The sequence below is a fragment of the Melanerpes formicivorus genome, unplaced genomic scaffold, assembly GCF_026170545.1.
Source record: "Melanerpes formicivorus ecotype bairdi unplaced genomic scaffold, bMelFor1.0.p_v2 SCAF_5, whole genome shotgun sequence".
NCBI classification, from domain to species: domain Eukaryota; kingdom Metazoa; phylum Chordata; class Aves; order Piciformes; family Picidae; genus Melanerpes; species Melanerpes formicivorus.
Genome location: NW_027142357.1, coordinates 35674576 through 35700546, shown reverse-complemented (window position 1 = coordinate 35700546; position 25971 = coordinate 35674576). Strand labels below are relative to the sequence as shown.

At 37.8% G+C, this 25971-nt stretch overlaps 1 protein-coding gene across 11 annotated transcripts in view; it reads right to left on the bottom strand.

Moving 5' to 3' along the window:
• The window catches only part of R3HDM1 (R3H domain containing 1), a 51849-nt gene extending 26551 nt beyond the window's left edge, over positions 1–25298 (bottom strand). For 6 of the 11 annotated variants that reach the window (XM_068139137.1, XM_068139143.1, XM_068139140.1 and 3 more), the window contains exons 1-13: positions 25211–25298; positions 24204–24414; positions 16563–16604; positions 16011–16100; positions 11173–11287; positions 8829–8907; positions 7474–7533; positions 7252–7392; positions 4587–4695; positions 4404–4499; positions 2961–2998; positions 2830–2880; positions 2462–2688 (exon numbers count right to left, since the gene is read on the bottom strand). In XM_068139137.1, the coding sequence (XP_067995238.1) occupies positions 2462–2688; positions 2830–2880; positions 2961–2998; positions 4404–4499; positions 4587–4695; positions 7252–7392; positions 7474–7533; positions 8829–8907; positions 11173–11287; positions 16011–16100; positions 16563–16604; positions 24204–24374 (1219 nt within the window). In that variant the 5' untranslated portion in view covers positions 24375–24414; positions 25211–25298. The remainder of the gene's footprint in view (positions 1–2461; positions 2689–2829; positions 2881–2960; positions 2999–4403; positions 4500–4586; positions 4696–7251; positions 7393–7473; positions 7534–8828; positions 8908–11172; positions 11288–16010; positions 16101–16562; positions 16605–24203; positions 24415–25210) is intronic. The other 5 variants (XM_068139141.1, XM_068139148.1, XM_068139138.1 and 2 more) reach the window with 4 other exon arrangements.
• Positions 25299–25971: the final 673 nt, after the last annotated feature.

Here is a 25971-nt window from a genome sequence, read left to right as displayed (position 1 = left end):
TTATCCTTAAAGCTCATCATTAAGTACATTATTAAACAGTAGCCTTTATAACAAATTCCCCCTACATCTCCCCTGGAATACCATAACAAGAGTCCTTCTGTGAACCAAGGGCCAATTCATCACTGCTTTGCACTGTGAAGTGAGGCTTTCATCTCCAGTCCTCATTTTCTGGACAGAAAATGCATGCTGTACATATGCACATATGCTAGGGGTCAGTTCATCTATAATAGCATAGAGTTGTGGCACACATCCAGGCCACAGGGTCATGCAGACGCAGTGGTTTTTTCAGATACACTAAACTCACATGCTCTGCAGACACAGCCTACACGACAGCAATGACTGTTGGCTTTTTACATCAGAGGTCTTCTCTGACTCACTGCTGGACAAATTGCAGATTACTAAAAAGCACAGAACCTTTTTTCCCCTCCTTTGACAATTTTCACACAGAATTCGAGAAGAGAGCTGGAAAATTTATTGCAATATGGTAGCTTTAGCCTAGCCTTATGCAAAAGTTCAAAGTTAAAGAGGGGTATAAAATAGCTGATGGAAAGCAAGGCAGTGGAGAACTGGACCCTAAGCTTTCTGAAAGCCAGTGCATGCAGCTAACAGCAACATTCCCCAAGCCCAGTATGGAAAGGACTGTATAACTGTGCTGTTCCTCCATCACTGCATACCTAGATCTCTAGGTATACAGTTTGTAAGACTTTTTATTAAGTCTTTGCTCTGATATTTGCAGTACTTGGAAACAGAATAATGGTGTTTAAAGTCAAAAGCTATTCATTAGCAGCCTCTATACAATCTAGAAGAGAAAACAAGACTCAAAAAGGGCTATGATGGAATTTATCCAGCTTGAAGTTATTTTGTGGTTCTTCACAAAAATTTCTAATTGCAAGCCTTTCACTTGTGTATGACAAGACCATATAGCCTGAAGCATTTGCTGATGCTATTAATCTGTTTCCTACTGCTCCATGAAGTGAAACAAAATTATTAACTGTAAACTGGGCAAAATAGCATATCCCAGCTCTGTAAAATAATCTTCACCTGACCAGTTACATTGATTAGATTTGTTTGCAAGTGTACCCACTTCTAGATTATGTAGAGAAATCAGGCTGAAGCCATTGTAATTAAAACAAATTACATCCTTAATCAAAATGAAGAAACAAAACCAAATCTCAACACATGCAAAGTCGCCACAACCTGTAACCAAGCAAGGACTGTCAAGACAGGCATTCTGAACTTTGAATGTTAACTCTCAGATTGCTAAAATGAGGCTTAAAGTGAATTTAAGAATCCACTTAAGTTCTTCCAATTTAGAAAACAAAGCTTTCTAAGAATACATTTAATATAGCAACCACTGACAGGTTGTAGCTTCTTTTCAAGCTGTGCCAAAGAGTATTATTGCATTGCTAAATGAAGTGACTCAATACAATGGCACAATTTTACAGCATGTGCAAAAACACCTCAGATTTGTTTTTATGCAAGTATACAATGCACCAACAGAACTGGTAACTGGTTCACTGCATTAAGATACACAAGGGCAGTGATGTACTTGTAAGGTAGTGGTGGTGTAAAGGCAAGGCAAAAAGTGTAAACAGATCTTCACAAGAAACAAGTTTGTAGATAAAAGCATCATACGGGCAAGCAGTAATGTTCTACTTCAAATTCTGAAGCAGTGCATCTGTAGCCCACCCATGTATTGCAAGGCTCAAAATTCTCCACAACCAAGAATATCTGTTGTATCAAATCACATTGGCATTTGGAATATAAGTATTTGCTAAATATAACTTTTGACCTATAGAAGGTTTGTACCTATTCTTTGAGATTTTGTTTTGACATAAACAAATTAACAGAGCTTTGAAACAGATTCTTATGTACATTTTGTTCCACTAAACTTATTTTTCAGCTATCTAAAAATTAAGTAAGCTTTTCAGCCCTATTCATTTAAATACAATAATGCCACTGAAATATAACACAACACAAGGAACAATTTACAGGCTTTGATGCTGTTTTCCTTAGCCAGCAGCATAGCAGTGCAGAGTTTCCCAAGACTGCCCAATGCAGCTTTGCCACACTGAAACTGAAGAGCTAAACCCTGTATTTTTATTTTGCATGAAGTACTTACAGTGATAAATGTTTTGTATCAGATGAAATGCATTTAGCTTAAAGCCATCTATAGTGAACTTTACAATTCCACTTCCAAGGTTAAAAGCCTTTGTTTCATTTGTTACCTGAATGCTAGCTCTCCAAGGCAGTTATGCACTACAGGAGGCCTAGGTGTGTGGAAGTCTCCTGTAGCGACTATAGGAGGCCCAGGTCTGTAGATATTCAATGTATGCAGCACTCATTGCATCCAGAGGGAGCTGTATGCATGGAGCACCTCTACATTTGTATACACCTGCAATGTGCATTGGGTAGCACTTCACTGCTATGGAACTATGCATTTGTACAGATTGTATGATACCTGTCTTAGACAGCCTGCCTGTGCTTTTGCTGCTTCCAGAGCTATCTCCTCTTGTCAGAACTGATATCCCACTGAAGCTGCTGGCTTTGGTTACAGCTGGCTTCAGATTGCGGAGGGAACTATCAGAGTCGGTGCTGCTCCAGGGCCGGGGTTCACAATACTTCAGCTCATTCTCAGTACTGCTCTGATGGCTGTTGGCTGATCTCCCTGATGTTTCCTTATTGATTCTGCAAGTTACAAACTGAACTTTTAGAACAAGCATCAATTGCAAAATTAGGTTTATAAAAAAAAATTAAGATAATAAAAAAGGAAAGGTGAAAAGCATGCAGAATACTTCAGGATTGTTTTTTTAAGCAAGCATCAAATACCTAAGTATCTGTCGTCTTTGTTGTGTACTATTAGTTTCTTCCTCCTGGATTCTGTTGACATTTTAATAAGATAGCTTAATATTTATCAAGAAAACAAGAAAATGAAACAAATGAACTGCAAATTTTCTTACCTTTTATCAGTGAAATAATTCTCTTGGGAACACAGGGACTGAGGGGCAAAGAAGTGTAGAAATTAATATGGATGGCACCTAAACCCCCTGACACAGTGCAGTAACAAAACATGCTGCAGTTTGAAGTCTTTTGTATTATACAAGGATTTTTACAGTATTACATTATTACAGTAGCTTTATATTAAGCTGTCTGAAAACTTAACCTCTTTGGTGTATAACTTCCATATTATGAGAACAACAAAGGACAGTATAAAAAGGCCCATCTGCAGGAAACAAGAGTTAGCATTACAACAGTTACCAGCACTGGCCATTTTGTTTGTATCCACCTTTTTCTGAAGGTACAATTCTTTCTTTGGGCCTTTACTGCCTTAGGTCACAGCTGAAGTATGACTTCGCAACTCAGCACCACTTGAGCAGCCTTGTCTTCTGCTTGAAGGGTGAAGTACAAGATGGTGCTGGCTACTGTAATAATTATACTGAATTCTTTGGGTGCAAGTGCACATGAGCTAAAAAGCAGACCCAATACACAATCAGAAAGGCTCATCAAAACCCTCAATTATGCTGGTCCTTGACTGATCTCTCACATTTGATAGGGAGCTTCAAAAAGTACAATACATGGTAAATGAAAAGATAAACTCATATCCAAAATTCCCTTATTTTCATTCATAACCAAGGGGGGAAAAAAAGGCTTTAGGAAAAATGTTCAGATAGAGCAAATTAGCCCCTCAGAGCCTCATTACTTTTTCTTCAGGACAAGAAGTTGTTTAGGATGTGTAAGAGCTACAGATAAATGTCAGAAAGACAGCGCTATTGGAAGTAACACATTGTTCTGAAGACATTTGTTCTGTTTCACTTAAAATTAAATATAACCACGACTTGTGATTTAATTAAAATTTACAATGCTGTCCTGCTTGATTAACTCCAATAGAAAAAGAGACTGAGACTAGACTTCTAAGTTTCTGACTCAAATGCTACATATGAGAATTCAAATCGTTGTACTGTGACTGTACGATATAGAGACAAGTAAGAAAAACAACAATTAGGCTTTCTGGGGTTTTTTTGGTTGGCTGGGTTTTTGTTTGTTGGGGTTTTTTTAACAATTATTACTCTGAGCAGCAACTGAAATGACTGCAGTACTCTTAACTGTAACTTAAATTTCATGAAGAGGCAAAAATAGAACAAGGGACTGAAATAGGTAATGCACCAAGAGAATTCTTGAAGATGGCTTGAGTTTTATGCAGTAATCCTTAAACAGAAAACTTCCAGTTAACTTTTATGGAATTTAAAACTCACTCAGGCCACACTAATGACTCTCATCTGCTCAGCTCTCCTCACAGACAGACTCCCGTGTGAAGTTATCTTTCAAGACGTGTGCAGATGTGCATGCGTGTGTGAATTATTCATTCAAAACACTGCAAGGTTTAGATTGTCTTTGATACGTACATCTTGTGCAAATATTCTCTCTCTAGCTCTCTGATATTCTTCTTCACGTTCTTCTATGGATTTACTTCTTCTGTCATCTTTTAATCGTATTCTCATCTAAATAGGTGATACAGTGTCAACTTCTGCAGGTAAACACACAGCCAAATGCAGCAAGTTGAAGGAAACAATCCATGTGCATTTTACCTGGTTGTCATCTTTGTCTAAACTAGAGTTATCTCTTTTAAGGATGTACCGCTTCTGGAAATCATCGGTCTTCTCATCCTTTATATGCTCACAAAACTTTTGGTCAGGTCTGTGAAAAGTGGTTAGAAACAAAAAAATTATGGATTTGTAAATATGTAATATCCACAGTGGAGCAAACTGAAATACAGTTAAGGTTAATATTAAAATGTTAATATTCTAACTGAAGTGACCAATAGATCTTTGTTGTCCAGGCAATGGCAAAGGTACCAACATGTAGAGACTATGTGTACCCTTGTTGAGTCCCATTCCTAAGGCATAACAAACCTGTTCATAAATCTCTTCCTCCTTCAAAGCTTTTGCTTCAATTTCCAATTAAGGTGGCAAGCAAACTACATGCCCTTGGGGAATCAGAAGTGCTTTTGAATCCAGAGTGATGCCATGCAATGGATATTGGGCATGCATGGAAGTGAAGAGAGGTGCTTTCTGCTACAGCTGCAACACCTCAGAACTCATTTCAAGGGAAAACAGAAGATAAGAAGTAGAGGAGAAAGCACTGAAACTTACAAACTTCTAAACCAAAATTAAGTAGAAATAAGCAAGAGGGGAACAGTACAATGCAGGCAAGTGAAAGCTTCACAAGGTCACAGTGAGAAGATGAAGCATCAAATTATATATATTGGTTTTGTATTTTATCTACTTTGTGAAAGAAAATGAGATATTTTGTAATCTCTTGTTATTATAAACAGACACCGAGTACCTAGATAATAAAACTAGTACTACCAACATAAAAGAAGTTCTCAGACAATCAGGAAACGTGTCTGATATAAAACAAAACACGTGTGTAACTCTTCTGTGTTTATTCAATACCCAGGACATCTGTGTAGTCAGGAGATCCTTCTCTACAAAACAGCCAAGCCTAACTTAGTTACTGGATGCCCAAACATAATTAGCAGGCATTTCAGAGAACCTTTAGACTGTCTTACCTCTTTCTTTTAAAGGTCCCTGAATTTACTGCCCTGCAATCACCAACTTCCCACTCCACTGAGACGTCCCAGTATGCACTGGGTTGTTGATGTCAGTAACATCACTGATCGGGGATGGAGCCGGGAATCTGCCTATGAGGAAAAGGTAAGTTTGGTTTTATTCAACATGGAGCAGATCTCCAAGGTTTTCTTTCTAAATTCTTATTTTATATCCAAAATGATTTAAAATAAGAATGCTGAAAACATTCAGAATCTTCATGTCTGCAGGTTAGATGAAATGCCTGCTAATTAGTAACTACACCTACAGGGGGCTTCCAGAGGCCATAAGCTATTGAAATATGCTCTAGGAAAAAAAGAAAGGGGGGGACATTAAAAATTAAGAAATCATCTTTTAATAGTTCTTATTCCACATCTGAAGTGCTAGACTGAAGCTTCAGTCTAGGAATGCTGGAAGATGGCAAAGGTAACAGATTTGAAGCGTATGGCTTTAGGTCAACTTAAATAATTTAGAGCCAAAGTAAACACACATAAATGAGTATGTAAGTTATTTAACAAATATTTAGGCTCTGTACATTTTTCTTGACACTTTTGAGGATGAAACCACTCTCTTCAGTGGAATTTGAGTTTGGTTTATCATTTCAGTTCCACTGACTCCAAAACTAGAGAGGATAATTAGGCTTTTTTTCTCCCAAAGCTATGGTGAGTGCACATAGAGATTGGTATGAGGATGTAGATGCTATAAATTCCTATTTTAATGTTCAAATCATAGAGCACTTAAAAACCCCAAAACACTAACAAAAAATGGTGTCAGGCAAATGCTTTAATTTAAAGCTACAGAGTATGCAGAATAAATGAACCAACATGTTAGTTCTTTGTTTCTTCCGAGAGAACAAGGGGACAGAGCAAGTGCAGAGGACAGAGAGAACAGCTAGCTCCTTTGAATGGAAACATCAACTGCATGCGGGTTTTGGAGTTATTGTGGCCCCAACACTACTTGTTTTGTAATACAGATTTACCTAGAGGTTTCTCCAAAAGCTCCCCAGCCCTCCCATTCCAGTAACATGCCAGGACTTGTTAACCTGCTTGACACTTCCACTGATGAGATGTCCGTTTTCCCTGCTAGGTTTATTTTGTGAGGCCATGGGAGATCTGTAAGTAATACTGTTCCAACAAAAACTTCAATGCCTGAATTTTCCCAGTAGATTTCTTCAGTACAAAAACCAAAGCTGTGCAAGTCTTGTCCCTTCCCTTCCCAAATCAGAAATGACCCTGCTCTAAATTAAGGGCTGGTTCTGCTTTCCAAAAGGAAGAAAGAGAGTGTACTTTGCACATGTGACTGGTGTAAATCTCTAAGCAGATAAATAGTTGATGTAAATATGTATTTCACAGAAACAGTTAGCAATGCACCTTTTTGAGAAAAGCAAGAAAAATTCTTCATTTACAGATGAAATCCTTCCCTCCCTCTTTCCCCCCCAAGGAAGTTTAAACATGAAACAGATCCCATTATTACCCACCACTGGAACACGAGCAGTAAAGATCTTGCAACTAGCTCTCCTTGATGAATAGCTCCCAATGAGTACATAAGACAGAGCCCTGCTGCTAAAGAAGCAACAGCACTGCACAATACATCCCAGATGCTAAATCCTTGTATTAAAAGGTTTCTCCAAGACTTGTACACTTACATTCTTGTATTGCTAGTTTTATTTACTATGACTGACTTCCCGCTCTGGTCCACGTTGTGCTCTAATCCAAAGTAAGCAGCTACCCTGTGCAACAGCATTCTATGGTAAGAAGTCATTGGGGGAAACTTTTTTCTTGGAACTCTGGAAGAAAGGAATAGTAGTTTTATTAAATAAACAGGAATGATCTTGAATTCTTTTTTCCTAGGAGAATACAGTACTTACTCATTATTACCAATGAAATCTAAAATTTCCTGTTCTAATTTCAGCAGCATCATTCTGTCCCTGAAAATAAAAACACAGCAACTCACATATGAGACACTCCAATAACTGCAGCTGTATTCATCTTAAGAATACACAGGTAAGATCAAGGGATGATGGTAGACTGTAAAAAGGACCACCAGGTGTCAAATGCAGCATTTTTAGGACGAAGTCTTAATTTTTTACTAAGCTATATTGTATTGAACAAGCCTAGAGAAACATGCTGCTCATGTCAGAAATCAGAATACTAAAGATCCTCTGAATAATCTCTCCTTAGCAGGTTCAGCAGAATGTACAGTCATTGAGAAGACAGTTTAAAGAAGAAAAAGCAGCGAGTAGGTTGCTTCTTGTTGGTTAGCATGCATGGGAAGATTTGCAGGAGCCTTAACTGGCCCTTGGATCGTGAAGGACATTGCGGCATCACTGAAACACAGAATGAGAGTACTGCTAACAAGGGGCACAACTACAACGTACCAACAACCAAGTGCTTAAAAGCTGGCACACACTGCAATATGGTGAGATACTAAAAGAATACAAACAAGCTAAAACTCAAGGTGATAGAAATGAATATTAGTCTAAAAAATCTGACATCAGTTCCAATAAATTATGGACAAGCAACGATCTTAACTGTTGCACAGTTCTTAGTCTGAGCACAGCAGATGAATTAAACTTCCCAGTTACTTGTGCATGGAAACCCAGGGCAGACCTTCAGCTGCAAGCTCTTATTTTTACTGGGATGCTGTATGACTTCAAACAGTAACAATATGAGCCTATCAGAGGTTCATGTTTTCCAGTTTTATTCTGCAGGACAAAATGGTGTTGGCTCCCTATCATAGCTCACTTAACATTTTTTGACAGTAAAATGGAATCCCAATAAATTATCACTGCTTATGTCTAACTATGGTTACATGGTACAGCTTAAAAAAAGTCCCTGTCCATAAATACAGTGCCAAGCAGACTACAGCAAGAGAAGGCAGTTTGGCCTCTATCAAGCAAATGATAAAGGAGTACAAGTTATAGAGACACAGTATTATCAAGTCCCTTCAGGAAAAGAACTCCACACAGACAGAACTCATTATGTGCCTGTTACACCTTAAAAGCATTTAGACTATTTCAATGTCCTGAACCTCTCTTCACGTAACACACAAATTACAGAAGACTAGTGTTTCAGCCTGTACAACGAAAACTCATTCTAGGTAACTCACATGGAGTGTTAAACATTTAAGAGGAGGGGAAAAAGGCCAAACAAGCCCTGTAGTGTGACACCTCAGGCAACAACAAGAAAAGTAAACGAGGAAGTTGACATTACTGCTGCTTACCTGGGATTGTTTTTTAATGTATTTACTAAAAACTCATGAAGATCTATACCAGTGGAATCTGTATACTCTTGGCTGGAATCTAAGGGCAAGGGAGAGGAGAGCAAAATTACACTTTGGAAAAACCCTGCTAATACTACTTTTTCCCATTTATTGCTAAACATACCATTTATGAATCAGCATGACGTAACTATTGAGTATGTTATTCCCAAAATTTAACATGCAAAATTTCCACAAGTGAAAACCAGAACAGAGAACCCAACAACATCATCCCCAATCCCCTCACTCGTGTGATACAGAATAGCAAGTGCTTCAGTGACTGCCAATCTATTAACAGATGCTATGGATTTTGAAGCATTATAGCACCTTGAGTCACTTGATTTCCAGCAACCTTCCAGAGTTCTCAACATGCTACACCACTCTGTTGTATACACCTCTGTGGGCCAGCAGCCCAGCTACAGAATTACTGGATGTTGCCAATGTGGTAATTCAGATGTAACAGTTTAGCCATCACAAATAGCATTAAGTGCTATTAAAAATCCCTGTTGTATTAGACCTTGTTTTCACAGCAATATTTAGAAGGTTTCAAAAAGAAGTCTCACAACCTTCTGCCTCCTTTCTGGTTTCAGTGAAACTAAATATTCAATGTTACATTTTGTTCTCAAATCTGCCACTTAAATGTTTAATACCACATATTCCTTTAGATGACCACCTCCCAGAGTCCCAGGTCTTAAAAACTTCCATGCCAGAGGGTTTTTAACAATATTTTTGTAATTAGATTTCTACCAAGAACTACTTACACGCAAAAACCCAACAACCTAGTCTCAAATTAGGTACAGCTCAAACTCATGCCTAGGTCCTAGCTGCTCCAGGTCATTTTGTGTTCTGCATAGAACACATTAGCTTCCAAGAGCAATGAAGGAACCACTGCACAAAGAAGGGTAGGATTTTTGGAGACAGAATCTACACAGGCTTTTCCATTAGAAGCAATAGTGCTGGCAGAGCAGCCTCTGGCATAGCAAGAAACTGGGTGCTTGAAGGACCCAATCTCCAAAAATGAGTCTGAATTTTTCCTGGAGAAAATGCAAGTTCCACCTGAAAAAATAAATAAATCTCTAGTTCCCTACAGAAGAATAATAGTGCATTCCTTTGTCTGCAGAGCTTGTTATGCTACCAATCCTGCCCATCTATTGTCAAGAGAGTATAAACGAAACTAAGCAAGCTTTGGCATTTATGGTTTGGGATTACTTTTGGTTCTGGGGAAGGAAAGTGGCAGGGAAAGGGTATGCCTGGTAAAACAAATTTAAGATTGAATAATCATTTAATTTTTTAAAATTATCAAAAATGTAGTTATAATTACTAGAATACTGATGCTTAGATTCCATCATTTTCTAATTTGGGCACATCCTAAACTGGGAAGTAATTAACCTCCTGAGAAGATATCCGGCAAATTCAGAACAGCTACCTCTACCTTAAGCATTTTGTCACTTGGCTCTCAACTCCTCATCACCACCTAACATGTTGGGTGGGTGGCTTTTTTAAGGGAGGATGGGGGTTGAGGTTTGTTGATTTCCAACACCGCCCCCCCCCCCCCCCCATCTCCACCCCCCTCTTATTTCGGAAGCTGGGTCTGTAGTTCAAAGGTTGAACAAGTTAGCTCTGACAGAACACTATGTTTTTAAAGGCAAAAACGCCAGAGATTCTTAAGTACAGTTAGTTCTCCATTCTAAGTGCTTTTTATTTCAGAAATACCTGGCTGCCAGCAGGGACAAGATGCACTGAAATGCCACATGGTGAAGGCCTTATGGAATCGAACAATGCATGATGGACAAGTTCTACCAGTCCCCAAAAAAGAATTCTAACTTTAAAGAGATTTCCTACACACTGGTTGATCTAAGGTGGTTAGATAAACAAACAAGAATATTGCCTTCTGCTGGATAAAGATGAGAAGTACCACCAAGGCAGCAGTCATTCTCACTTAAGTTTCATAAATCCTGTAACAAAGCCTAGGAATAAGACAGTAACATGTTCTGACTACTAAAGGCAGTTTTCCAAAGGACACTCGGACACAACTGAGGCCACACAACTGCTTTTACGTTGTTCTGCATGGCTAGACAGGTGAGAAAGGAAAAGCATTTGCTGGAGTACACGTGCCTGATGAAGCCTCAAAAGGACTGTATCCTCTGGGACCAATTGCTTCCCCAGCTCAGAGATGTCTGATCTATTTGCCTCAGCTGCTAATTAAAAGAGCAGTGTTTATGCAGTGGTGACCTGGAAGCAAGCTGTATTTTCTTTAGTATTCTTTATCTACACAATACACCAAAAAGCACAATGACAGATAGCAAACCTCTTGATAACATTTTTCTAGACAGTTTATCACTGGATTTTTCCTTTTCTGTTTCATCTTTTGCAGAGTTTTCTTCTTTTTCAAAAGACTGTGACAACTGGATCTGAATTTTTTCCTGTCAAGAGTGAAAAAAAAAAAATAACACAACAGAAAAATCAGTCATCATGGAAATTACTAAAATGATACCTGCAGGAGAACTGTTTTGTACTACATTACCTGCAACATATAGAAGGAACAAGGCAAATAATTGCCTTCACATTCTTTCTGCTCCCACATATACTTTATGCAACCACAAAATGAAATTATTTCCCAGTAAACCAAAAACTAAGACAAGGCACAGAAAATGTCACATTTCAGAATTTACATGTACTTCCAAGTCCTGAATGCTCTTTCAAACTGAATTCCAAGTATCTTATTTGATACACCTAGGAAAAAAGTATTCTAGTTTTTCAGATGCATCCATTTTATACAACTTCTAAATTTTTAAGTAATACATCATTCAGAATGTTGGGTTTGGTTGTTCCCCACCCCCCTATTTTTCACAGTTCTTGCCTATGAAAAGTTTATCTCTAGTTTATTTGGTTTATACCAAGAAGAAAAAACCCAGCATTTCCATCTAAGACAGATCAGTATTCCCAAATGCACAAAAGAGGCAAACCTTGTTGTCATCAATGCTTAGATTCTTCCTGTATATTTTGATGGGGTAGCTTTATGCATATTCATCTCAAAATCCGTATTTTCATGTTAACACGTGAAATATCATAAAACCTTTTTCCTAAATACAGCACAAAAGGACTTCCCTTTGAAATGACAGTGACTTAATGGTCCTCTAACAGAAGATTTGAAGTTGTTTTTCATGACTCTTTCCTCTTTTAACAACATTGTCAGTGAAGGACCAACAAATTTCAGACAGCAAATGCAGAGGAGGCAGGGGGAAACAGAGACACCACGTGTTTGAATGACTAAGAGGATGAATAGCAGTCCTTTGAGACTGAGACTCCCCCATTAACTTTAATCTTGAAGTCCCTCTAATGTCGATTTTGTTCTTCTAGATGCCAGCTGAGTTTATGCTGTCAACTCCTTGACCTGAGTACATTGGATCCTTCCTGATTCCTCATCCATTATTGCCTATCACTCCTATCCTGCACTAATGCTTTCCCACACAAGTTCTCACCCTTCCTTCACACCCATTCTTACTCATATCCAGACTCTAAGCTTCTCCTTGTGTGTCTTTCCCCAGATTTGATCTTACTCACGTAAGCTGGCCAGAGTTAAATATAGTCAGGATTCACCCAGGCTAGAGACTGTTTTACATGCACACACATCCTTACACAACCTGCAGTAAGGCTCCTCCCTGCATGAGTATACTGAACTGCTCTATGACTTGGTCCTGTCAGAGCTGGGCAATGGGAACCCTCTAATAATGAGGGTATGGTTAAAAGCTAGTTTCAATGTGCTTTTTTGGAGAAACAACTTTTGCAAATGAGGGAAAAAAATAATTGCTGATAGCTTTGTCACTTCTCTCTTTCATTATGACCTCCCCCAACATCACATGTTCTAAACTCATTAATTCATATACACCTTGAAAAACAAGTGTGAAGACTTCTCAGCTTTTATGAGATTATTTATACCCAAGTGCAATTAAAGCCATTACCAATCTCTAATAATTAACTCTTATGTAATTCTTAAGACTAAGAATTCACTTGGTCACAAACCTTGAAGAGTCCAAACCAAATCTTTGCAGTCCTTGTCTCATGAACATGAATAAAATTCAAAGGAGCAATCTGTCACCTACTGCATTGTACCTACTGTTCACCTAGTAGCTGCACAACAGTTACTTGAAAAAGAAATAAAGAAACATGGTTTATGTCTTACTAAGAAATTATTTTTGACTTGGATCCACCAGTATGGAATTCCCCATTTATCAGTAAATTCAGGGGAATTTTCAGGGTTTGATTCTCATTCACTAGAAAATTGACTACATATTCTAAACTCCTCTGAGGTAAAAGCACACAGAAATGGTTTAGTCAAAGGATTTCAGCAAGTAATCATTTTCATACTTCTTTTCCCAACAAGAGCTAAAAAAGGCATCACCATCTGAACAGCCAGTTCTTCTACTGCCACCAATTCTACTTCAAAGCGTGATACAACACAACTGTGTACTAAAGGGCACTTGCTTGTGATTTCATGCTATAAAAACTGTAGCATCTAATTAAATACGACCTACTTGACGGGAAAGCTGCTGAAAAATCTTTTAACATCTGTTCCCTAAAATTCTTTTAATCACACCCTGTTTGTAGTGGGTCTCCGCTGCATACTGATTTAACAGACCCCTCACTGTAACTCAGATCATTTGTTTTAAAGTCCTCATTGTGACAGAAGAAATTGTCATCAAATCACAACTAAAAAAAAAGAAAATTAAAAGAAGAAGAAAGACAAAGAAAGGAACCCAAACCCATTAAAACCCAATGGTAAGAGCCAGGAAACATTACAGAGTATCACTCAAAGGCCCTACATCATGGAGCTCTGGCTTATTACCAGCAACCTCTAAAACCATCAACAACCTGAATTTACACGACTCACTATCAGCTAACATTACAGACCCTGGTCTTTGTCCATGACTCCTCCTCCTTGTTTTATTTTGCTGCAGAAAGTTCAATCTTTGGAAAGTTTATTTACTTGTTACCCATAATAACAACCATCATTGACAGGGAAACAGCCTTTCTTTAAAAGGAGCAGAAATGGATCATCCTTGTTACTGTTTGTATTTGATATTAGAACACAGAGTAAGAACAAGCCCAGCACCTAATATTTAAACAAATGACCACAAGAGAATAAAGAGTCAGTATATTAACAAGGATACAAATCAAACAAATCAGTTACAGTCTTCCTCCTGCAATAAACTGGTGAGTTTGTACTTTCCTAGCACCTTCCTGTAAAGGGTTGCCAGTGCTTTTTAACAAGTAAGGCTTAAAAATTTGTGAGCTCTTCTCTACATTTCTCAGCAGTTGCTCAAGAAAATACAAACAAGTATATCAGAGAAGAAACAGATCTCCTTACGAACTTCTCTGGTCTGTCAACATCAATCTCTTTCATTATAGCCTCCCAAGGAGAAGCAGCCAGCAGTGGCAGCACTAACTTGGTAAGTGACTTTTACACCTTCATGTGCCTAGGAAGCTTTACCTTGCTGAAAGCTGCTTTACACACTAGTGTGGAAGCAGTGACTGACAGTCACAACTAAGACTACAGTTATCTGAAAACTTTCATCATTTCCTAGCTTTTTTTCATCCTACCAAAGCTAACACTTTTTAATCATTAAAAACTGGGGTTCTTCACATACTATCAGCAACTTCATCCTGAATATTATTCCTCTTAACTCTTCCTGTTGCAATCAGCGAGACCACAGAACAGTGATTTTTCCAGCATGGGTAAGCAATCAGAAGTTATTCTCGTGCTGCCAGAGTGGGTTGTGCAAAATAGTCCACTCACTTCAACTAGCCACTGGACCTCCCACACATGCCAAGCATAATTAACACCCTACACATTGTGCTTCAAGGGTGGTGCTGTAGACAGCCAGCAGATGATTAGAGTCCTTAGAGAAGAACTCTTCCATACCATTTCCCGCAGACTCTTTGAGAAAGAAAGCAAAACCAGCGAATAAATTGCCTGTACAAGTTGGGTAATGGAAGACATGTGCCCCACAGGATGTGTACTCCAGCATGAGAACTTTTAAGAAATTCCACTTCTCTTCAACTTGCCTTGCCTTTCATAATGTGTTTTTTTCCCAACTTATTGTTTCTAAGGAAAACTCACAGCTAATTCTGTTTCTTAAAATACAATCCCTTATTGTGCAGCCTATACCAATCTAAGAACAGCTTAGACTTTCATCACATTAGCAGGCTCACTTTCAAAATATGTCTAGTCAGTTCTTCAAATACTGCTGTATTAGAGAAAGACTATGAAAAATACTATTTTCTCATCTTCCCAAGGAAAAAAAATCCAACAAAACCAACCCACAAACATTGGTATAGTTTGTGTTTCAACCTTCGAAAAATTTCACTTAGCTTCACTAAAAACTACACAAGTTCTCAACCTCACTCCCTCCCCAAAACTGAATTACCAAGCCCTTAGCAAAATTCTGGTATTCTGCTGGTTCCTTCTGCTTAAGAGAAGTGATGCTTTTCACAAAAATACAGTTGAGAAGCTTTTCAAGTAACAGCAAAATAAAGTCCGTGTACTTTACGCGTTTTGTGCTCCTCATTCATACACAGAACTAAAAACAGTAACAGCGTTTTGCTCTGAAAATGCAGACTGGGATAAAGGTAAATTTTGGAGAGAGATTTTTCTTTAAATTGTCTAATGTATTTTTACATATTTGGTCCAGCATTTAGGAACTAGTTTAAGTGTGCTCTATCAGTCTTCTGACATACCTCAGGCATATATGAATAAAAGTGTTAGAAACGGTGACTAATATGCAGGAATTCTGTTAACACACCAGATCTTACAACTCTTCAAATTTTCTAAACTTTAAAAGCCAGTAAATTATGCTACACATTAATCACAATTTTTGTCTTACTGATGGCAGACAGTTTGAGACTGCCTCAAGTGCACTGTAACACTAGAAAGCTAAAATAACTAACAACACCCCTCTTATTCCCTGGACATCAAGTTATAGCTCAAAAAACCAAAAGCAGCAAATGGTCTGATATCAGCAGCCCTATTAGAAAAAAAATTAAAATAATATGGTGTCTGCATATTTATAGAATACCCAAAAGATTTTCTTTTGAACAGTAAGTTACTTCAAACTGTTTCAGAAACTTCAGTAATGTGATTTTTACCTGGAGGTCCTGTGATATTTCAGCTGTGGGAGGTGGTGGATATTCTTCACATACAGCAAGGCTCCGAACTAATTTTAACTTTGTGTTTGACTAAAGGAAAGTATGTAAAATTAAAAACTATAGCTTATAAAAAAAATCAAAATATATAAATACACATTGTGCCATGAGTTTTCCATTCATTTTATGTCAAATAAAATGGCTGAAAACGGCACTTTAAATGTTTTCAACAGAATAGGTCATTTCCTTTAGGATGAAAATACCCAAGCAATAGCAGCTATTGAAGCCACTGTCAGCACAATAGAGCACATCTAATGAAAAGTAAATAAAATCTTAGGGAAAAGTGTTGCTCTCCATAACAACAAAGCCACCAAAAATATAAAGGCAAACCACAAAAGCAGACAACTAGGCAAGACAAAAAAAAAAAATAATCCAACAAAATAAAGCAATGCTTCCACGCCAAAAAATAAAACTAAAGGCACTTTTCACAAAGTAACAAAGCTTCATCAAGCATGAAGGGCTTCCTTAGCATGCCAGCACACAAGACTACCGTACCTTCGACCTTTTTGCTGTCTGTCCAAAAGACTGCACTGGCCGCTGAATGATAGGCACAACAGAAAAGGTTTATATTAAACTTAATAGTACAGTTTTATTAAAGCAAAAGTCTGCAGAAGAGAAAGCTTTAACTGTTATTACTGACATGACAAGTCAAGTCTGTGAAAAGAACAGCAGGTGCTTTTGGCTGAAGGATTATATGCTCTCCCACTTCCATTGTGCTTCATTTATCAAGAACAGGTATTACAGAAATTTAACAGGAAGCAAGCGGTATTCTCATTCAGTAAGATCCAACCAGTTTACTCTCTCAGCCAGCTCCTACAGTTTAAATTCTCATGTCCTAATTTCCTTGGAAACATGACACTGTTTTTACACATTTTCTTCCTATTCCTGAAATCTACCTGGAAAAGGGGGGCGGCGCAAAAAACCCCACAACACCACACCAACCAAAAACCCAAAAGCAAAACCCCCAAGGAAACACCACTACCTCTACAAGGAGAGCATGCAGGCTTTATGAATGTGAATTTAAAAACACAACAATGGCCAATTTTTGTCCCAGATCCTTTCTATTACTATTGTTTCTTTTCAGAAAAAGCATTACCAGAATTTCACTGCAGTATGCCTGAGTGAATCAGCACAAGTGTTTAACAATTTCTTAGAAGCATTGTTACAGCTAACTCAAGCCCCCGTGACAGTTACACAGGAGTAGAAGCACTTGTAGTGGCCTAACAATCTAAGTATTGGCTTCACTGTAGAACTAAAACTGATCAATAGGCAGGCCTTTAACAGAACTGTTTGTTAAATTGGTTTTACTGAGCACAGTCCTAGTATTTGAAAGGGAAAAGTAATATTGGTAATGTAATGTAATAGAATTTCAAATGCTGTTTAGTGGACACTATTTCCTGCTTCATGGAAGGAGCATTCCTTCAGAAAGAAACTAAATAAAAGCTCCATTTGAAAACTTCATGAAGACAGCCCTCCCTCGCATGGCTCCTAGGAGCAGATGCCTATCAAGTGCCTTAATTTCTTAGTAGGACATACACGTTACTAAAAAGAATGCCTAACCTACAGTAAAGGGTTCAAGCATGTAAAGGCAGAACTACTATTTCTCTCATTTTCCTCAAGTCCCAAATGTCTTTTTTGGATACTGTGCCAGTTTAGCTGAAGAGCAGCAGAAGGAGAGCTCATTTGAACACATTTCACGATATAACAGGATTTTAAATAGCAGCACTGAAAAGTAACTGAGCTCATCATTTTTTCAAAGGAAGCCTGCTGGGATTTTGAGCAACAAAGACAGTTCAAATGTTCTCATACCTGGAACAACACAGAGACTTTGAGTTTTACTATTAACTGCAAAATATTTTTTTCTGTCTACACTGAAAGCTGGCACTATGCACACCCCTGGCAAAGTTACTGTTAAACCAAACTACTAAACTTTAAATTAACTGGATGATTTCCCAGTCTCGTATCTATTGTATCAGGCAGGTTCAGTGAAGTAGTGTAAACTTCAAATCAAATGAGCACTGCAAGTGGAATCCTCAGCTCACTGTCAAAACAATAAGAAAAAAAAAATCCACACTAGGGCAATTTGGAAGCCTTGAAGCCAGTATGTAACTGGAGAGAGATTCTCCATTTTAGAGGGTGTGAGGAGAAGAGGGGACATTAGCTATGAAACATCTTAAACTATCCAAACAGCATTTCTAATGCTGCTGACTAAAACTTTACACCTAAGTTACTGCTGGCTAATTAGATAAGACATATTTCAATTATTTTAAAGAGGGGTTTAAAAAACCCCATCAAGACAAGAGAAGACACTGTTGCTGGGAAGCAGGAACTATATCATAATTAAATTTAATTAAGATCCGTGCAAAGCACTTATCTCCTCCTCACCTCAGTAAAGACTCAGGAATCCACTGCAGCTAAGCTTAGGTACGTTTGTTCATGCCAGATAAAGTGAAGCAAATGCCCTGAAATTTAATTGAGATATTGAAAAGGAAACAACCTACTGTCAAATCTGATTTCTTAGTAAGAATGTTTAAAATTAATGTGCTTTTCAGATTTCAATCACGGTAAGTTTTTTTTAGAATAGAATTGAATAAACCTTTGAGACCACCGAGTCCAACCTATCATCCAACACTACCTAATCAACTAAAGCATGGCACCAAGCAGCCCATCAAGTCTCTTCCTAAACACCTCCAGTGATGGTGACTCCACCACCTCCCTGGGCAGCCCATTCCAATTGCCAATCACTCTTTCTATGAAGAACTTCTTCCTAACCTCCAGCCTAAACCTTCCCTGGTTGTATCTCATCTCCCATTTACCTTGTTGAATTTAAAGTTGTGTTTCAACATTGGAAAAGCCAACCCTATTGACACTGTCCAATTATGCCGCTTTTTTTTTTTTTCTTTAAAGTATAGATGTTTGCAACCTATGGTGAGTTAATTGAAGCAATATACAATAATTAAGATAGGAAATTAAGGTATTTGAACACCACAGCACTGAATGTCATGAGCACCTGACAGATTTTAGGGACTAAACCAACACAATTAACACTGTGGTGTCACTGTAAGATGGAGATTCTCCCTTGACTGAAATGATTCAAACTTCCAAGTCACACATGAGGTAAGTATGCCACCCATCATATTTAGGAGCAACTACCCCGCCAAATAATCCTTTGTTGGGGTAGATTCCCTGGATTTCTGCATGACTGAAACACAAGCCCGCACATACACCTCTAGATGCAAGGAATAAAAACCATGCACTTGACAGGTAAGCACAGGAATAGATCTGGTATGGCTGGACTACAGGCACAGCTAATGTGAGAAAAGGCCTACAATGTCAGATCTCCACCTGGAAATACAAAATCCAAAGTCCTGTGATACCAACAGGAACTGCACTCACAGAATGTGAAAATAATTTGGCATAGTTCCATTCTTGGACAAAAATAATATATCAACTGTTAATCCACATTTTCTCTCTCTCCAGATCTGTCAGTTCTATCTCTGTTCTAATTTTTCTGCATTTGCTAAGTTTTGCTCCTGTAGATCATCTTTATGTTCTGCACTTGTGAAAAATAATTATAGCTACTTTAGAATATGCAGTTCTTTGTGACTGCAAATTAAGCAATTTCTTTGTGTTTGTAGCTCTGGAAGACTTTTACTGACTTGAGAAAACACTGTGTTAATGAAAGCAAGATTAAAAATAAGTTTATGCCCCACTTAGTGTCATTATGGGCACGATTTCAAGACTATTTAAAAGCAAGTATTCCAAATAACTGCATAATGAAAATAACAATTAGGGGGCTGTCTTTTAAAAACAAGAACTTTTAAAACCAACTACTATTCTTCATTTCCACCTACAAATGGGAATTAAGAAAGAGTTTACCAAATGCATATAATCATACGTACCCAGTAGGAGCATTTGCCTATTCTATTTTCTCCTAATTACATCCACAGATCACACATAATAAGTGCCAAGTAAAGCTCTGGAGATGTTATATGCCTTCCTCTATCAGCACTATGCTCCCTAAAACAAACTGGGTAAAAACAGGTCAGGTACAAGATAGCAAACTAAGAAGTGTGAAAGGTTTATTGAGAAGTAGCATTTGGGCATTTTGGAGAACCAGAATGACCTGACAGACTTGGGAAAAAGGTTGTTCTAAGGACATTCAGTCCTTCCCCTTCTAAATTAGGCCGTGATTTAAAATCCAGTTAAGGGCTACAGTCCTAATAACTACAGATAGCTTTGTAACAGTGAAGGAAAGAACAGTATGGTCTATGGTTACTCACTGCCCAGTACCAGTGAGTAGTGACAGTAATTTTCATGACACAATAGAGAACGACTGATGGAAAAATGGTTTCAGCACTGGGCACAGAGCCATTCTCAACAGCTCAGAATTAATTAAACACAATATGCCTGATTATTACCTATTAAAAAGTATTAAGTTGCATATTTTGGAGACCAACACAGGTAAATTCTACTAAGACCACCAAAGCAGCGGGGGAGGAGGCAAAGGAAGACTTCTGTGAACTCAAGCTGTGGAACAGAGGCAGAAAACAAAGGTTTGTGCTGGTATGGAAGGAAGAAACTTGTAGAAAGAGAGATACTCAGTTGCCAAATGCAAAAAAATTAATTCCTCCAAAGGACAGAGGTATTTGCTTAATTAGCAGAAATCCAAACCAGAATTATCCAAATGTATTACATTTACCTCACCCATATCACACAGTGGATGCATACAACTCCTGCATTCGTACATCAGTCTCCATCCTCTGTGGGGCTTTTTTTATTGTTGTTGGTACTATTTTGGTTTTACTCTCCACAGCTTCCAAGTTTTTTTCCTGGTAAGTAGCAATATGCAGCTTTCTTTCTACTCAGGCTTTTACTGCCTTGGCAAATCACCATCCCATCAAAGATCATCTATCTACTTATTAATGATTCTTTTTTCAGTGCAGATATTTCTTTATTATTCAAGACTATGGATTCCTGAATAAGAACAAATCTCTTTTTCTGCCAATGTAAATTGCTATGGAGATCTTATTAAAAATTAAATAAGAATCTTCCTAACAGTGACTAAAATGCACTATCTTGCAAGATAAACCCAGGATGTTTAATTTTTTATCCCTACTTTCCAACATGTTAACTTTCTAACAACAGTCCTTATAGTAAGAATAGTAAGAAAGGCAAGCTACAGACCTTGCTCTTGCACTGCTTAAAGAAACTGGGAGTGCTAGCCATGGACTCTACTAAGATACTTTTCTTGTTCATGGTGTGCCTCCAACAGTGTAGTGACAGCAAATAGGTTACTAATACACAACATCCCAAAAGAATCTGCACTTGAGAGCCGTAAGTTAGATTTCAAAATATAATGACCAGTTTCTGGGACTGTGGAGATCCAGAAACATACCTGAATTCAAACCCATCATGGTGATTCTTTACAGCCAACTAAGAAATGGGTAAGTAAGAACACAGCTATCAAGTGATAACTATACTCAGGAATATTATTGTAGCGTGGTCATAGGTATAAAACCTATCAAGCAACTAACTACTTGCTTGGAAAGCCAAACCAAACCTACAAGCCACTCTGTGAGCTACTCAACCAGTAAACAAAAGAACACAACAAAAATTCCAGTAAGCTTCTGATAATATTCTCTAATATTTCTCAGCAAATTCTTTGCTATTCTTCCCACCACTACAGGAACAAATGAAGCACACCTAGTAACATTTCACTGGTCACACTATTTCATCATCAAGTTTAGAACTTGGTAACTACTTTGCCATTCCCAGAAATTTTGTTTCCGATGGACAGACCAAAATTTTTGGATTTTGTTATAGCATAAAACATGCTACCAGTGAAAAGGCCTCAAATGTATGACACATTTCAACTAGCAGCTACCACAGTACAGGTGACATTAACTTCCACTGACCCCAACTGTTGCAAAGGGCTTCCATGAACAAGGATATACTTTGTAATTAACTGTCTTCTTCCCAGACTGGAAATGAGTATCTTCAACCTAAAACCTCATGGTTTTAATTATACTACTTGTGTAACAGCAATGTTACACACTGTGATGGAGACTCTTGGACACAACACTCATATCAGCACTAAATGAAGATGACAATAAAGCTGTCACCATCAAACAGCCTTCACTACACAGTTGTTCAATTCATCTTGTGTATGCCAGATGATTATTTCAGCTGTCTTCTATTACTCCTGTACAAGAATAAAATGAAGCAAGCAACCCCCTTGCCAAACCCCACAGCCACTGATGGCACTGAAAGATTTGTTTCTCTGGACTAGGTCTGACTACACAGCAGCACTAGTTCAGAGGAAAGCTGACTTGCACTTGAGTCTCATAGAATTTTCCACACTAAAATTTGTTGAATGACAAAATGTGAATGAGATTTTTCAAAGTTACTGAACTGCATGAAAAGAAATAAACCTTAATTTTTTTTTGAGGCTCAATGAAAACCAAACAACTACCACCTCAGCTATAACATCTATCAGATCTTCAATAGCAATTGTTTCTCCTATGTTACAGAAGTATTTTATTTTAATGATTTATTTTTTTCCATAAAATTATCTCTTTACACTGACACCAGCTTTAATAAAGCCTGCAGCTATTAAAGTGTGAAATGGTATTGTTATTACAGTGGTCTACAAGATTTATTTGGAAGTAATTTAACATACCGATAGAACTTACTTCACTCAGTGGAATATTGAATTGTCAGTCTTGAACAAAATTACTCCCCAAATAACCTTTACTCAATTCTTAATAACAGAATCTGATAAGCTACTGTCCTGTTTTTGCAACCCAGAAGAGAATACTGTCACACCCTACATCCCAGATGGGATTTTTACCAGAAAATAGTTTATTACTAATCCACAAAATTGAAGTTCCCTCAGAAGACTGGGTTTTGTCAAACACAAGCTGCTGTGTTTTCGCTAAGAAATTTGCCATCTTTTAGGTTGTGCCAGAAAATGTTCAGTTGCTTTCCTTAACTCCTCACCTTATCTAAGTTACCAAGTAGGCAGCCTCAGCCAGGATTTAGTTGATTTGCCTCATGTTAAAGAGACCCACCTTTCAGGATTCTTGACCATAAAACATTAACTGCACAACTACACCTCAGAGGCATTAAATTTGTTGCCATGTATTCTTAAGCCATTTGTATTGGTGTGTTCTCTAACATATTTTCATAGTATTCCTCTTGCCTCCTTATCACTCAAAATTTCTGCTACAGTTTCTTTGTAGATACACCTCCCACCTTGCTAAGGCCATTCATTTACATGCATCATCTCCTTAGCGTGTGCAGGAGGACTGCCTAAGCTTGTATACCAAATAAAGCATGTATCAAAACTGTCATCCACTGAAGAACAGAGGAAAAGAGAACATATAGAAAGTACTAACTAGGAGTCAAGACAGGATGACAGCTCACTCCACCTGTGATGTAGGGATAAAGAGGTTGGACCTCCTACTGGTGGGCAGGGCAGGATCCAGACCTCTGCTGATTTGATTCCTCTGACATCTGGGGATCTGGATTACCTACATCTGATCACTTCAGCCTTCTGCTGTACAGCTCTGCTGTAAAAGTTACACCTAAGCCATCTGTGAACTGCACACAGCTCAAGAGCCCTAGTCTGGTCACCCCAACACAGGGTAGACATGCTGAGCTGTGCTGTAGTGCTTAGTTCAGGCAAGCAATACTCAACAGTTCAGTGTTTCAGTCATGCCACACTATTACTATGTACTGTACTCTTAACACAGTCCAGTCTCTGAAGCTCTGCCATGATTAGCAACAGCAAAAAGTTTGACTGCCGAGTTTGCTCCTTGCTCTGCTACAATGAAAAGACTCCACACGTGCACTCAGTGAAACAGAAATTTGGACAAATTGGTTTCCATGAAAACTGCTAATTCAAACAAAAACAGCTAAGTCACATTTACATGAATATAAATGAGATGTGGGGCAGGAAATATAAATGAGAAGGTGGAGAGGAAGCAATAATTATCCTACTTGCTTCCAGTCAAGTTTTCTTGACCTGTACCAAAGAAACACACAAGAGCAGCATGAGAAAGTGGGAAGCACAAGACAGAGACTCATTTAACATGACACACCAGTGAAAAATACAGTGAAAAAGCTTCTTACCGGCATATTGGTTTTGCTGTCAGGACAATTTTCATCCTTTTCCACTTGAATCTGCTCCTGACTTCCTGATTTTATAAGGTTTTCAACTGGGTCTGTACCTTTAAATTCAGCTTCTGAACCCTTCATTGCATCACTTTCATCTTTTACAGTAAGAATATCAGACATCCTCATTAGAAAAGATTATTTTAAATTTCTACAAGAAATATGGAACCTTTAGGACAAAGAAAAAGTGGATCACTGAGTAATTTTAAATAACGTTGAAAAATTACATACCTAAACAGCTACCCAAAAGAAACATGATTTTGCTGCAAAAAGCATTCCCCCTCCTGTTATATGTTTTCCTGTCTTCTATCAGAGGGAAAGAGTGATCAATTTCTTTTCAACCACTTTTGTCAAAAGGCTTAAATCAACAAACATCTATAGAAAGGAGAACTAACAGCTATACTATAGGACAACACCTGCATATTTTCCCTCTTTTATTTTTAAACAAACACCTGAGCATTCAGATTCTCCAAAGCAAACTAACTTCCAACAGTGTAAGATGGATTAAATCACAACGCATTAAGTGTGCAAACCTTCATAAATTTCATTAAAACCCTTAAATTTCCTGGTTGCCAGACAACAAATGGACAAGTTCTGAGTGCAGGAAGTATCTTACCTACTAAATGTAGTGAAGCTAGTCTTAATAAAAATAAAGTACTCTCTCAAAAGCAATAAAAAGACAGCTTTGGTAATTATGGTAATAACAACCATTATAAGTAATTATAATTTATAATAATACTTTTAAATACTATAAAGATAACTCTAATGATTAAAGATATAACAGAACCACCCCAATTTCCCCTAAGAAATAAGATACAACTTTTTGTTACTACCCATACACAGTGCAAGATGTAAAAACAGAATTCTGCCATTTCTTGAAAGAAACAAAGAATAAGTCATTCATAGAAAACAGTAATGATTAAATAAGATCATGAAAAAGCCTAATCAAGTATCTGATTTAGTACCTGATGTGTCCTACAGTTTGGGGATTGTGGTCTCCCACAACAATAAAATAAAAAAATCTCAAGTTCTTTTTCACAGTTGTCAACCAAGATGTTAGCTGCAATGAACCATCTGGAATCTGGCAGGAGTCGTCCCATGTCCTTATCCCCAGTGTAGAGTCCTGGACAGAACTATGTTGCCTTGAATCAGCAAGAACATCCCTTTGGAATGCCTAAAAATCAACAAAGGAAATACATGATAGTTTTACTTGAGGTGAGAGGGGAGGGAACATGGTAACACCCAAAAACATTGTGACATTTGTCACATCTAATGATTCTACTTGCTTTATCTAGCAATAATCACATTTTTCTGTATTACAGAGTTAAAAAGTAGTCATAATAAACATTTTGTTGGCATTCTTAGCGAAACTGTTTCTGCAAACAAGCAGGTGTCTTCCAGAAGGGTCTCAAATAAGCAGCCCAGCAGGTTTGGAGGAGCATGAAAACACACAAATCCCTCTTAGTATAACAGCATTTTCCTCTTTGTCAGTTAACCTACAGACACAATACATAATTCTGGTAACCTGAATTAGAGAAAGCAATTTTATTTCATTTAACAAAGTAACTGCCCTTGAATAAGAATTAAAAAATTTCTGCAGAAGTAACAATGTTCCAGCTTCCCTCTTTTTCAGATTTGCTTTTCTGAGAAGTAATGTCACTACCTACAAAGTACTGTGCATTTAAAGTGGTAAACAACAACAGACTTCTAATAGCAAGCAAAATGT